This window comes from Bidens hawaiensis, unplaced genomic scaffold, assembly GCF_021521415.1.
Source record: "Bidens hawaiensis isolate Kalapana, Puna unplaced genomic scaffold, B.hawaiensis_p1.1 tig00020146_1, whole genome shotgun sequence".
In the NCBI taxonomy this organism is placed as follows: Eukaryota; Viridiplantae; Streptophyta; class Magnoliopsida; order Asterales; family Asteraceae; genus Bidens; species Bidens hawaiensis.
In genome coordinates this window covers 189963-205279 of record NW_027493068.1, presented here as the reverse complement: position 1 = coordinate 205279, position 15317 = coordinate 189963, and the positions used below count along the sequence as shown (strand labels likewise).

At 38.3% G+C, this 15317-nt stretch overlaps 2 protein-coding genes across 2 annotated transcripts; both read left to right on the top strand.

Annotated features, from left to right (window-relative positions):
* Positions 1-11014: 11014 nt before the first annotated feature.
* LOC143559974 (uncharacterized) lies at positions 11015-12614 on the top strand. The gene is made up of 5 exons (XM_077048386.1): positions 11015-11167; positions 11217-11553; positions 11608-11988; positions 12127-12325; positions 12431-12614. The coding sequence occupies exons 1-5, from the start codon at positions 11015-11017 to the stop codon at positions 12612-12614; spliced, it is 1254 nt and encodes a 417-aa protein (XP_076904501.1).
* Positions 12615-12625: 11 nt separating this feature from the next.
* LOC143559973 (uncharacterized) lies at positions 12626-13387 on the top strand. Its single transcript, XM_077048385.1, has one exon. The coding sequence runs from the start codon at positions 12626-12628 to the stop codon at positions 13385-13387; it is 762 nt and encodes a 253-aa protein (XP_076904500.1).
* Positions 13388-15317: the final 1930 nt, after the last annotated feature.

The window sequence follows — 15317 nt, the reverse complement described above, 5'->3', positions numbered from 1 at the left end:
CATCATCCAACTTTACCGACCAGTCCTTCCTATCAACCCGTACCGTCTTCATCAATATTTCTTTAATTTGTCAGTTGGACACTTCAACTTGTCCACTTGTTTGCGGGTGATACGGAGTAGCAATTCGATGATTCACATTATACCGCTTCAACAATTTTCCGAAATTGAAATTCTTGAAATGCGTTCCACCATCACTTATAATCACTCTCGGAATTCCAAATCTTGCAAAAATATTGGATTAAACAAACTTATATACCACGGTGTGATCATTAGTCCTTGTTGCTATGGCCTCAACCCACTTTGAAACATAATCCACCGCCACCAATATGTATAAATAACCACAAGAATTTGGAAACGGGCCCATAAAGTCAATTCCCCATACGTCAAAAATGTCAACCACCAAAATGGGTTGCAAAGGCATCTCATCCCATTTTGAAATTCCACCCATCTTTTGACAATTCAAACAATGGCGGGCATAGTCACTTGCATCTTTAAAGATTGTGGGCCAATAAAACCCACTTGTAAGAACTCGATAACCCATCTTTTTCCCACTAAAGTGACCACCACAAGCGGATGAATGAGCATGTGCCAAAATCTCTTGAACTTCCGATTCAGGAATGCAACGCCGAATGATTTGATCGGCACCAATTTTGAACAAATCGGGCTCATCCCAAATATATTGCTTGACTTGGGAGAGAAATTGTTGTCTCCTTTTCTTGGCCCAATGTTTTGGCATCTCACCCGTGGCCTGATAATTGACAAAATGAGCATACCATGGTGTAGTGGAAACAAACAATTGTTCATCCGGAAATCCCTCATTGATTTCATGTGAATCATCCACACCTTCCAAAGGAATCCTTGATAAGTGGTTCGCCACCACATGTTCACACCCCTTCTTATCTCGGACCTCCAAATCGAACTCTTGTAACAATAAGACCCAACGAATCAAACGAGGTGTTGCATCTTTCTTCTCCATGAGGTAACGAACCGCACTATGATCCGAATAGACCACAACCTTACTTACCCATATGTATGACCGAAACTTATCCAAGGCGTATACCACCGCAAGTAATTCTTTTTCAGTAGTGGTGTAATTCAATTGTGCCTCGGATAAAGTTTTGCTTGCATAGTAAATCACCACCGGCTTTTTATCAATTCTTTGACCCAAAACTGCTCCAATCGTGGTGTCACTTGCATCACACATAATCTCAAACGGCTTCGTCCAATCCGGTGGTTGCAAATCGGTGCTTGCATCAATTTTTCCTTCAAAACATCAAATGCTTGCAAACAATTATTAGTAAAATCAAATGCAACATCTTTTAGCAACAAATTGCACAAAGGTTTAGTAATCACACTAAAACCTTTAATAAACCGTCGGTAAAACCCGGTATGCCTCAAAAACGACCTTACCCCTTTTACATTTTTCGGTGGTGGTAATGAAGAAATAACCTTAATTTTTGCTTTATCCACCTCCATTCCCCGACTTGAAACTACATGCCCCAACACAATATCCTCTTGTACCATGAAATGACTTTTCTCCCAACTTAAAACCAAATTAGTCTCGACACAACGTTTTAAAACTTTTTTCAATTCATCAAGACATCTTTCAAAAGTTAACCCAAAAATAGAAAAGTCATCCATAAATACCTCAAGTGAATCTCCAACCATGTCCGAAAAAATACTCATCATACATCGTTGGAACGTGGCCGGGGCATTATATAATCCAAATGGCATTCGCCTAAAGGCAAAAGTGCCATATGGACATGTGAATGTGGTTTTGTGTTGGTTGTCGGGATGTATTGCAATTTGATTACATCCCGAGTACCCATCCAAAAAACAATAAAATTTTTGACTCGGTAATTTTTCAATAATTTGGTCAATAAAAGGTAATGGAAAATGGTCTTTTGAGGTAGCCGCATTTAGCTTCCTATAATCAATGCACACTCGCCACCCGGTTACCGGTCGGGTGGCGATTTGTTCACCGCTTTCATCTTTAATTACCTGGATGCCGGCTTTCTTTGGAACTACCTGTGTTGGACTTACCCATGCACTATCTGAAATTGGATAGATGATTCCCGCATCCAACCATTTAATGACTTCTTTTTTCACCACCTCTCTCAAATTGGGATTCAACCTCCTTTGAGTTTCCCGAGTAGGCTTTGCATCATCCGTGGTGATGATTTTGTGCATGACTATAGATGGACTAATACCCTTCAAATCGGCTATTGTCCACCCAATCGCCGCCTTGTGAGCCTTCAAAACTTCCAACAATCCCTCTTCTTAAGCCTCGTCCAAGTTAGAGGCAATGATAACCGGCAACGTCTCACCTTCTCCCAAAAACGCATACTTGAGATGACTTGGCTATTCTTTCAATTCTACCTTGGGAGGACAAATCAACGAGGGTTTAGTATCCTAATTGATTTCTGTTGGTAGACTCTCAACCTGATAAGTCCACGGTGGTCTTCCGTATTGCAATGCCAATACCTCTTGTTTCTTTTCCTCTAACTCCAATGCACAAATGTGAACCTGTTCAGAATCATCACAAACACAAACATCCAACATACCTTCCTCATACTCGTGTGGTACACACCCATCTATGATATCTGCCATAAAACATTCTTCACTAGCCAATGAATTAACAACATTAGTAAACACATTTAAACGCATTTTTCTATTTCCAAAGGCCATGTCAACTGTACCAATCCGACAGTCAATAATAGCGTGAGCAGTATTTAAAAATGGCCAACCCAATATAACATTTTGTTGTTGTGTTGGGTCAACCGACGAGTAATACAGAACTAAAAAGTCATCAGGATAATAAAATTCCTCTACTTTAACAATAACGTCTCGCACGATCCCTCGTGGAAGTTTGTGCGACAAATCAGCCAATACAACTGTGGTCTCAACTCGTTTAAGTGGACCAAAATCGTATTGGTCATACAAACCCCCCAGTAGGATACTTACACCCGCTCCAAGATCCAATAGTGCCCGTGACATTTGAAAGTCACCCACTTGAATGTTAATCAAGGGCGCTCTCGGGTCTTGAAGCTTAGGTGGAAGATCACCCTTTAGAATTGCACTCACTCGTTCAGTTAAATCAACTTGTTTAGGAACTTTTTGTTGTCTTTTCTGAGTACATAATTCTTTTAAAAATTTTGCAGATGCGGGTACTTGTTTTATTGCCTCAAGTAAAGGAAGATTAACTTTAACATGTTTAAATACCTCCCACATTTCCTCCTTTTGAGGACCCCGTTTTAAAATCATGTTTTTCTTACCCGGATCGATCAAAGCCGAAGGAAATGGAATTGGAACCTCTCCGACTTCCTTACTTTCATCGTTTAAAAGTTCATTTTGATCCGTATCTTTGTTTGAAAACGTGGATGGTTTAGGGGGTTGAATAGGTGAAGATTGTTCATCTTCACTTTCTACCCCCGTCACATCCTCTACCACACCTTCAACTAATTCTGGTGTAGTATTGATTTTAAACTCCTTACCACTTCTTAAAACACTTACCTGATTAATCGGCACATTACGAGAAGTAGTGTGAGTAGGGTTCACCTTGGTGTCACTCGGGAGTTGACCTTTGTTCTTCTTCAAATTGGATACCTCGGTTGCAAGTTGGCCCATTTGAGTTGTTAATGATTGAATGGCCTTGTCACGAATTTCATCCTTTTGTACACGAGCTTCATCCAACCGATTCCTCTTTTGCATCTCTTGCTGCATCGACTTTAACATGTCCATCACTTCATTCCCACTTGTTGAACCTTGACCCGAAGACCCACCTTGATTACCATCCGTTCCTTGAGAAGCCCATTGGAAATTTGGATTGAGTTGAGTTGCTTGATTTCCATATCTAAAATTGGGATGATTTCTCAACCCGGGGTGGTAAGTGTTTGAGTTCATGTTGAAATTCTGATTACCACCCCCTTGACCTTGAAGTGCATTCACCTCTTCAACTTGTGCTTGCCCTACTGTACACATATCAGCCCCATGACCCAACTCGTTACAATTGGTACAAACATCAATTCTTTGATTAGTAGTTTGTACCCCACATCCTCCACAACATGAACTTGAGGTCTTCCAATTGCCGGTCTCACTCTTCTTGCAGTTTGAGCTTTTCTCTTTGAAGTGACCGACATTTGCTCCAAGAATGCCCAATCATCTTATTCATAATTGGTACCGAAAGCACCATTTGTGATTGACATCAAATCCCTTTCATCTTCCGCATTCAACCCTTCATGAAAAGCATTCAACAACTCCCAAAGAGCTATACCATGATGAGGACATCTTGATCATCATGTTGAACCTCTCGAATGCTTCATGAAACATTTCACCCGATTGTTGTTGGAAAGACCTCAAACTTTGTCTCGCATCATTAGTCTTTTGGGCCGTATAAAACTCTTCCAAAAACCTTTGTTGCATTTCGGCCCAAGTGTAAATCGATGCGGATGACAATGTGTAAAACCATCTCTTCGCCTTATCATCCAACGAAAATTGAAATAACACCAACTTAACTTCATCCGGTGTAAAACCTTGACCCCCGATCGTGTTGCAAATAGAATCATATGCCTCCAAGTGAAAATAGGGTTCTTCCGTTGCGAGACCCTTGTACTTTGGTAAACTTTGGAGCGCACTGGTTCTCACTTCAAATGTTCTTCCTTGGTGGTTTTGAGGAATAACCACCGGAGATGTGTTATTAGTGATGATTGGTCGAAAATGAGCCTCTATTCCCCTAACCATTTCCCTTGCATGTCTTCTTGGTACCCCTAATGGTACTCTTGGTTGACCCATTTGTCGGTAAATGGGCCTTTGTTGCACATTTTGTTGAACTTGCGGTTAGGGATTTGGTTGTTAAAATTGAGGTTGTTGAAATTGCGGTTGTTGTGGAACTTGTTGCAATGGTTGTGGTTGTTATATTTGATTGACATGTGGTCCACCCCATTGTTGCACTTGTTGTTGCGGTTGAAAGTCGGATCCATACCCAAACTGCCCTTGAATTCTCAACTGATTCCCATCAACCCCACTTGCATATCCTTCTTCAAACTCTTCATACCCTTCATTACCATCACCATACCGTGGCCCCCCCCAAACAATTGCAGGCCCGATCTTTGAATATGAGTTATGGGTGGGTCTTGGGTAAATGTGTATGGTTGTTGATAACGTGGATTCTGTTGAGATTGGAAAGATGATTGTTGTGGTGAGTTTGATGATCGTCCTTGCATAGGCATGAAAATGGTCAAGGGTGGAAGGTTAGGTGGTGATTGAAAACTAAACACGGTTGAAGTTGGTACATTTGTAGAGGTTGTAGTAGTAATGGGTTCAGTGGATGATGGGTTTTCAGAATTTATAGGTGGTGGCATTGGCGGGACAGTTTGTTCCGAAACCATGATTGTGGTGTCAGTTGTTCGACTTTTTGTACTTGGAGAACCAATAACCTTGTTTTCCCTTTGCAAAATCCGGTTCTGACGAAAGGTTCTCTCGATTTCAGGATCAAACGCTAACGATGATGAAGACCGAGAGCGTCTTGTATGCATATACCTGTAAGTACATGTACACTAACACAACCCGCGTAAAACTGACAATAACATTTTAAATAAAAACTACAAAAATAACACACGTTGCGCACTACTCCCTGGCAACGACGCCAAAATTTGACACGAGGTCGAAGACTCGCGCAAAAATAAACCAAATACAACTAATTAGATAGTGGTAAATGGGTGTCGAACATGAAGAGTTTGTGGAATATGTGTTACTGAGTAGCTTACGATTAAACTAATATAAATGTAAATGACAGAAAGTAATTTTCAAAGTGGCTTTTGATTAGATTTTATAAACTAGATAAACTAAACGAAGGTTGTAAACAATTGATTAAATGAGCATTCCTCTTGGAGTTCAGTTATTACGCAACTCTTTTGTTTAAGTTCAATGGATAAATCATAATATCTTGATTTCATGTAAATGTAATTGTTTGTGATTAATCAAGAACTAAGTACTCGGATTCGTAGAACGCGAGGTCGTTACTTGGTTAATCAATCAATATAATCTTAACCCTAATTTCTTCTACTAAATCTCGATTGTTAACAACACCAGGAACGTATAGAACGAAATTAGGTTAAACGATATGGACAAATTACAAACAATCAAACAAACAACGTGATTATATTAATCTAAACAATTCGATAATCAATCCAAGTGCACGAACAATAAATGAAAAGAGTATTGCAATAACCTTACAACCAAGAGAAATACTAGAAGTTTTAGCCACATATAATTGAAATCATCATACCAAGTTTAATCCGAAGCAATCCAAGATTATGATGTTAATCCTTGATTCAAAACCCTCAAAAACTTGTTCTCAAGCCCCTAAAACACCCCAACAATTGTCTCAAAACGGAATAATCAAGAATGGATCTCCAAAAGTCATTATAACATAAAACTTGAGTTGTAACCGCCAACAGCTTCAGAGTCCACCGTAAGCTACGGTGGCCACTGTAGCTTACGGTGGCCACCGTAGCTTACGGTGGCTTTTAAAACCACTACGCCAAGCTCGATCTGAGGATATTAGGTAAAAGGGTAAGGTCTTACCCTTTGAACACAGTCCTACTAAGCTAAGAGATCTGGCGGAAGAAATGGTAAAGAAATATCAGGTGCATATTACCCCATATCAGATGAGCAGGGCTAAGACCATGGCTGAAAGGAAGGTACTTGGAGATTTTAATACTCAATATGGTTATCTAAGGAATTACACTGAAGAGCTTATTAGATCTAATCAAGGTACAACGGTGAAACTAGATATTGAACCTTGCTGCAATCCTAGCAGTTCCACAAGGCAGTTCAGGAGAACATATATCTGCTTTGGTGCACTAAAGGAAGGGGTTAAACTTGGTGGTAGAGATATACTAGGTCTTGATGGGTGCTTTATGAAAGGGCCCTTTCTAGGGCAGTTTTTGATAGTTGTTGGAATTGATGCAAATAATGGAATTTATCTAGTAGCATTCTCATTGGTGAAGACTGAGACAACTGCTAGTTAGACCTGGCTTTTGGAGTGTTTGGGTGAAGATCTGAAGTTGTACTCCAATGGTAACTTCACTTTCATAAGTAACAGACAGAAGGTTTGTTTACACACATTTAATTGTTGCTTATTTTACATATATATGATTGTTTTCATATTTTACATACATTAATTGTTGTGTTAGGGCATAATACCAGTGGCGGCCCAACCGTATTGGTGACCTAAAACGAATAAAAAATTTTAAGGCCTTATTCATATAAATATTTGATTTGTACTTTTGAAAATTCCATTAATCCTGATTCACTTGTAATTATATGAAACCAAAATAGTTTGATTTGTCACTCTTATATAGCTTAAACCAGTACATGATAATACTACATTTGTTTTTATTTTTAGAACCAAGCTAAATGTAAGGTGCTGAAAGATGTAAACAAAATGCATTTCAATTTATTTATTTGAATACCGTAAAAAATACATGAAATGTTGTGAAAAAAATTATTGAATTGATCTTTATTTTGAAAAAAATAATAAAATCTACCGAAAAATACTAGAAAAAATAAATCAATCAAGAAATGATTTTGTTAGTTGTTGCTGAAAATTCTATAAAAAATTAGTGTATGACAAAAAAGATTTGGGGAGTTATTGCATTGGTAATATCCAAAATCTCAAATTATTATGTAGAGAATGGGAATCGAACATTGGTATTAAAAAAAACGGACCACAATTTTACCACTTCACCAAAACAGTTTCTTGATTAGACAGACAAAACTATTTATATATATTATATGTAATCTATTTTGTTTTTGGTTTTTTATGAAATTGGGCCTCAAAATTTTGGAGGCCTAAAGCCCTAGCTTCACCTTCTAATACTAACGGGCCAGCCCTGCATAATACTAGCTATACAAAAGGTGTTTCCAAGTGCTGAACACATGTATTACTTAAGGCATATACATGAGAATGTGAAGCCAAGGTGGAGAGGTGTTATGTACAAAAACATGCTTCGAAAATGTGCCTTTGCAACCACACCACAGGAATTTGAAAGAAGTATGAACGCAATACTAGATAAAGATAAGCCACTTCATGATTGGTTGAAAGAGATCCCACCCAGACACTAGTCAAGAGCTTATTTCAGTGGTATGTATAATTCATTATTTTATTAGCATGAGTTGTTTGATTTCAGTTGTTTCTTTAACATGTAGATATTAGTTGTTTCGTTCACATGTAGATATGAGTTGTATCATTTGTTTCATTAACATGTAGATATAAGTTGTTTGATGTTATATTTGCTTGAATTTATTGCAGTTAGGCCAAAATGTGATGTTTTGTTGAACAATCTTTGCGTCCCGCCACCACTGCCATGCCCACTTGTCACTTGAAACTCAGACAGCCAAGTTATGTGTCTTTGGTTATTTTAACCACAAAAGTCAACTCTTGCTTCAAACCAAAGTTGACCCGAAAAAAAAAAGTTAAAGCTGCTCAGGATGTGAAAGAAAAGTCTTTACACCGGTTTTAAATGGGTTTTGTGGAGTTGTACCGGACTGACTTGTTATCCAATTATTTGTGTAATGTGTTGCTTCCGTCTCGAACCCGGGAATTGTTTACCACACCCCCCACCTCGCCCAGACTATTATAAAGTCATATTGAAGCTACTCATCTTTTAAGCTATCTTTGATTATAAGGATCATGTATGTTAGAGGTTGCATAATTGCTTCATCTAAATCAATTTTAAGCAGCATACCACCTTAAACCTGAAACAAATTTGTATTCTTAACCTTGGTTTAAAAAAGCGTTAGGCGAGGTGAGGCGTTTTGGTCAAAAAACCGAAGCGCAAAGCGCTAGGCGCGAGGCGAGAGCTTCACGTACATGAGGCGCTCAATACAAAAAATACTAAAAATTAATTATACCTGACATATTTTACTTGTTAATCAATCATAAAGATAAAACATATTTATAAAACTAAACATGAATACTTTATACGTAGTTTAACATTATAAAAACACACTTAAAAGTTGCAAAACACTTAATGCATTCTTAAAAAACGAGCTGAATGAATATAAAAAATGCATTACACAAGCATTTAATGATAAAAGAAAGTATGAATGCATATGAAAAAAGAATAATGAAGAAAACATACCTCATGAGTCATAAAAAGATGTGTAATAATTAGGAGAAGATAAGCTTGAACCGATTAAAAGGCTGCGAGTAATAATTAAGGAGCAGATAAACTTTGATTATAAAAATTAAAGAATGATTTTAGTTGAAGATAGAATGATAATATATATAATATGGCTGGTAATGTTTTATAAATGAGGCCCAACGTTAATATTTTAAGCAGATGGACCCAAACAGTTACATTTTTAATTATATCTAGACTGCATCACATGAAGCGCTGACTCAAATGCCTCACACCTCACCCGCTGATGCGCCGCTTCAAGGCGCTTCATGTTTTTTCTTGCCTCACGTAAAATAAGGCGTTTCTCATAACGCCTCGAGCGCCTCACGCCTGAGGCGCGCCTTTTGAAACCAATTCTTAACATCGAGCCGTGTGGAAAGTAGTTTTACTTACACAAGTGGTGTTGATAGAAAGTGTGGTAGAGCCTGAATATGGTATAGTAATCGGTTTTGTCCAACACACAGATGAAACTTAAAGCTGCAAAACTATTTTATATGACTATGACCTTCAGTTTGACTTTACCAGGTCAAACTACAACTTCTCTCTCGACCTCTTTAATTTCGTCTATAGGCAACATTACTTCAGATGGCCACGGTTCTCTGGCAGCCTTAGTTAGAAGGTGAGTGTACGTGTTTTTCTCCAATGCCTCCGTTCTTTATGATTTTCTTTTCAGATGCATTTTCGGCAGTTGGTGTTTAATTACAGAACATGGATGGTCTATTATTGACTTCTGATCACACATTACATATGTTATGTTGTTCTTCTGTTTGTCTTTGTTTTTTTGCCCTGCATGTTAGGTGTTTGATGAAATGCCTGACTGAACTTTTGCTTCAAAAATGACTCAGCCAATTCATATCAATTTTGTTAAATTTTAAACCCCAAAAATATATAATTATCGCAAACATGCAGCAGGTCGATTGACTTTAGGAGGACATCATATGTTTTTTTTTTTCCAAAATGGATGATTATCATTTATGCTTAAAAGAAATATCATTACTACAAAAATAAAGTGAAACTCTAACTGAGTAAGACAAATTTATGTGATATTAACAATAAGAATTTTTTAAAGAATGTTAGATTATTAGGAACCAAAACCTCTAATTTGTCTTTTCTTTAATAGACGCAAATCACAAAAAATCAACAACTGTGAACATAATAACCTTTTCCATAATGACTAGGCAATGAAATGCTTCTTAAGGTGTTTCATTTTAACTAATCACCTTTGCTATTGATTTACAACAACATTAGGATAGTGAAATTGCCTGATCATTTGAGAGTATTCAGTAACGAGCTCATCCCTAACATGGTATGAATTTGGTTTAAAATAAATAGTTGGGATCAACTTCTAGAAGTAGAAGTATGTTATTAAAGGTTTATTCATTGGTAGTTATGCTAATTTATGGTACCAGTTTGGTACAGAGAACTCCAGAAATAGGAATTCACAGAGTGACAAGAGGGATTCTCAAATTCTTTTTTCTATGGTGTTTAACTAGATAGTTTCTTGAAATGTAATTAAGTTGTGTGCATTGTCTTTTGTGTACTTACGTTTGTTAGTTTTTGCATATGCCAAATTTCTTTCCTGGTAGGTTTTTGTTTATGTGGACTTATCTTTTTTTTTTTTTTTACTCTCTCCGTTGTTTAGGTATATGTAGCCACTTTGCTGTTTTCAAGTTGAAGGAAGGTACACACATATTATTTGTTTGGTACTTGCTTATGTCATTTACTTTAGTATGTTGCCTCTTCGTATACTGTTGTGTATGCCTTATGTTTCTTCTTAGCTTAGGGCTGATTCAATAGTCACTTTTACTTCTAATTTTTTTGTTGCCGATATGTCATGTGAAAAAAGACGGAGATCTGAGTTATCGTCGTTTAGTAATCAAAATCATGGTCAGTCTTCTAGGCAAGCTTCTTATCATTCTACGTTGTTGCTTAACGCTCATGTAACTGCGTCTAGCTACATAGATATTGGGGACTGTGACAACGTGTGTGAGTTTTGTGACGCTTTTTTTTTGTATGATGAACGTGCTGTAGCTTCCTCTACGAGGCATCGTTCGAGGTATACACAATGTTGTAAGGGAGCCGTATCCTAGACGACCTTATACGACTATTATTCATCTGTTTCAGCACGCTGACTTTATGTCTAATACACGTGCGTACAATTCTGTCTTTTCTATGACCTCTTTTGGTGCTAAGGTTGACGATACTATAAACCGAGGCTCTAGTCCATATGCTTTTAAGATAAGTGGTCAGATTCATCATTGGTTAGGTACGCTATGTCCACCTCCTAATGAGAGGCCACGTTTCTTGCAAATGTACGTCTATGACACCGAGAATGAAATAGCCAACCGGCTGCATCCTTTTTTCTCAGGTGGTTAGACAACTTTACGTCTTGAAACTGTTAGCATTCTTCTTAACACACTAGAATCCATTAACGCGTTAGTTAAGCTGTTCTGCACGGCTAAGGATCTTTGTTCGTCGTCTGATGTACCTAACTTTTGTGTTCGCCTTTACGGTTCACGTGACAAAGTTTCTTATGATATGCCATCTCAAGCGTGTATCGGTGCAATTGTGACTGACCCCGATCTGACATGCACTCAGTTTGATATTATCATTAGGCATAAAGACGGTGGCCCACAACGTATAAACAAGCTTCATCCTTTGTATATGCCATTACAATATCCTCTTCTTTTCCTTTATGGTGAGCACAGGTGGTCATCTGATCTTTATCTTCGTGGTGATGACAATTCACGAGACAAAAAGCTTACCATGAATATTTACTATAGCTATTTGCTGCACGATCACTGTAACTTATATACGTTGCTTTTAAGGAGCGGACGTTTGCTACAACAGTTCATCGTACACGTTTACGTCCGTATTGAAGAGAGTCGACTAGACTATATAAGGCTTAACTAGAACACTTTCCGTATTGACTTCATTCAAGGTATACAAGACGCGGTTCAGCATGGTGATACTGATGGTAAAGATGTTGGTAAGCGCACTGTTTTGCCCTCATCTTTTGTTGGTGGCCCACGCTACATGTACAAACACTACCAGGATGCTCTCGCTATTTGCAGAGTGCATGGTAAACCTCAGTATTTCACTACATTCACGTGTAATGTCAAGTGGCCTGAGATTGAAAGGTATTTGTCGTGCTTTCCTTCATTGAAGTCACAAGATCATCCGGATATAATTGAGTGGGTATTCCACATAAAACTACGGTTGTTTCTTAAATTTGTTAAGACTAGGAAAGTGTTCGGCGATATCACTGCAGACTTATATACAGCTGAGTTTCAAAAGAGAGGCCTTCCTCACTGTCATATACTTTTATGGGTGGCTCCTACATGTGTGATTAAAGATGCATGTGAAGTTGACAAATTCCTCTCAGTTGAGATCCCAGATCTTCAGTTGACCATCATCTATTCAAAATAGTTACTGATCTAATGATTCATGGGCCATGTGGGCTTCTTAACCCAAATTCACAATGTATGGTGTCAGGTTCTTGCTCTAAGAACTTTCCTAAACACTATGAACCGGAGACCTACTTCGATGACAATCGTCACATACATTATAGAAGGTGGCCCGACAGGTTATTTGTAGTTAAGAATGGTGTTAAGATAGATAGCAGATACGTTGTGCCTTACAACCGCACTCTATCTTTGCATTTCATGGCTCATATAAATGTTGAGTATTGCGGTTGGAGTATGCTTATCAAGTATCTTTTCAAATATATATCAAAGGGTGTGGACCGCATTCATTACAATATGTCAACATCACCAACTCCGATTGACGTGAGAGACAGAGGTAAATGTTCACCTATCAAAGAGATTCAAAATTTTGTTGATGGTAGATTCATTTGTCCACACGAAACCTCATGGAGGATATTCAACTTTGACATTCACGATAGAAACTCTGCAGTACAAGTCCTTGCTATCCACTTAGAAAACATGCAGCATATTACTTTTAGGGACAACGAAAACCTTGAAAATCTTGCCAGCAACACGTTCACTAGACGAACAACTTTAACAGAGTGGCTGTCTAACAAAAGGAAAGACAATAGTGGTCGGCATCAAAGACACATTGACTATCTGACAGAGTATAGATGGGATCCGTCATCTGAAGCCTGGCTAAGACAATCAACAGACAAACCTCCATTGATTGGAAGACTAATTTGCGATTGGAAGACTAATTTACATACATCCTAGCTATGGGGAAAGCTTCTTTTTGCGTATGTTGTTGGGCTATCAAAGAGGTTGTACATCATTCGCATATATATGAACAGTCAATGGTGAGATATGCTCAACCTTTCGTGTCGCATGTGAGAAGTTAGGGCTGCTGGGAGATGATGTAGAATGGTCAGGGGCATTCCAGGAGGCTTCCATTTTGGTCACGGCTGCTGAAATACGAGTGTTATTTACTCAAACGCGGCTTTTTTATGATATAACAGACCCATTGAAGATGTGGAATGAACAATGGTACAGAATGGCATACAATGGGCAACGAAACTCTGGCATTGCAAATGAAGATGATCAAAGACAGTACGTTCTGTATGAGCTTGAATTGTTACTTCGTTCAGCTTCACCTTCTAAATCATTAACAAATTTCGGCTTACCTTTACCTAGAGTTAATTTGCTTCAACAGTTACAAAACAACCTTCTAATGGAAGAAAGGGACTATGACCGACATTTGCTATCAGTTGAACACCAGACATGCCTATCAAAGCTCAACTCTCAGTAAATATATGAAGATGTCACATCCGCAATAGCTTCTGCCCATCAAGTATTAGTGTTTGTGTACGGGCATGGTGGAACAAGGAAAACCTTCTTATGGACAACAATCATTTATGCTTTGCGATCCAATGGCAGAATCGTGTTGGCTGTCGCTACCTCAGGCATTGCGTCATTGTTACTCCCATCGGGTCGTACAGCCCACTCGAGATTCAAGATCCCATTAGACGTCACAGACAATTCATTATGTCACATTAAGAAAAACACACAACTTGCCCAACTACTAACTAAGACGTCTCTTATCATTTGGGATGAGGCACCAATGAGCGACCGAAGATACTTTGGAACACTAGGCAGATCACTTCGAGACTTACTTGATTGTCAAGATAAACCTTTTGGTGGGAAGCTAGTCTTACTTGGCGGTGACTTCTGACAAACACTTCTGATAGTACCTAGTGCTTCAAAGTCAGGAATTCTTGCTTCATCATTACCAAGATCTTATTTGTGGAACAATTTCAAAGTGTATAAGCTAACTGAAAACATGCGACTACAGAGACCAAACATTAGTACAAGTGAAAAAAACCTAATCTCTACATTTTCTTCATGGTTGGTTTCTGTAGGTGATGGCAGTGTTGGTAACGCCCGGCATCAATGACCCACAAGACATGAAAGTCATACGTATACCTGCTTAATATCTAATACCCTATACTGACAATGCACTTACAGAACTTAATACACTTCATATACGACAACGATGCATTACATAACCCAGATGCGACAACGCTTTCAAGGAAGCTATCATATGTCCTAAAAACGACGTGGTCCATGAAATTAATTCTATGGTTATCAATATGGCCCCATGAACAGCCCCAACCTATACAAGCATAAACTCTGTTGTTCCTCATTCGAGTGACAACATTGATATAGAGGTTTTGTATCCTGTTAAGTACCTTAACATTCTAAACTTCAACGGTCTTCCAACACATGTGCTTGAATTGAAAGTTAATTCTCCGGTCATACTACTAAGAAATCTCAACCCTAGAGACGGCCTTTGTAATGGCACCTGACTTATAGTTACACAACTTCTACAAGCAATTGTCGAAGTGCAGATAATGACAGGGAAGTTCATAGGTCGCCGAGTGTACATTCCAAAGATATCATTAACGTATAAAGACAAAAGAACTTCCATTTGAATTAAAAAGGAAACAATTCCCGTTAAGACTATGCTTCGCAATGACAATAAACAAAAGCCAAGGTCAATCCTTAGACAAGATAGGTATCTATTTGCCAAATCCCGTGTTCACTCATGGCCAACTATACGTCGCGCTATCAAGAGCAACAATGCCATACTCCATAAAAATTGTTATTGTTCCACATGACAACGACGATCCAGCTACAACAAAAAATA

Excerpts from the sequence above, each read along its gene's own strand:
- LOC143559974 (XM_077048386.1), top strand. The coding sequence starts at position 11,015 with ATGTCATGTGAAAAAAGACGGAGATCTGAGTTATCGTCGTTTAGTAAT. Across the intron at positions 11,554-11,607 it reads GCTGCATCCTTTTTTCTCAG|AATCCATTAACGCGTTAGTT; the intron begins GTGGTTAGACAA and ends TTAACACACTAG. Across the intron at positions 12,326-12,430 it reads AAGTGGCCTGAGATTGAAAG|GAAAGTGTTCGGCGATATCA; the intron begins GTATTTGTCGTG and ends TGTTAAGACTAG.
- LOC143559973 (XM_077048385.1), top strand. The coding sequence starts at position 12,626 with ATGATTCATGGGCCATGTGGGCTTCTTAACCCAAATTCACAATGTATG.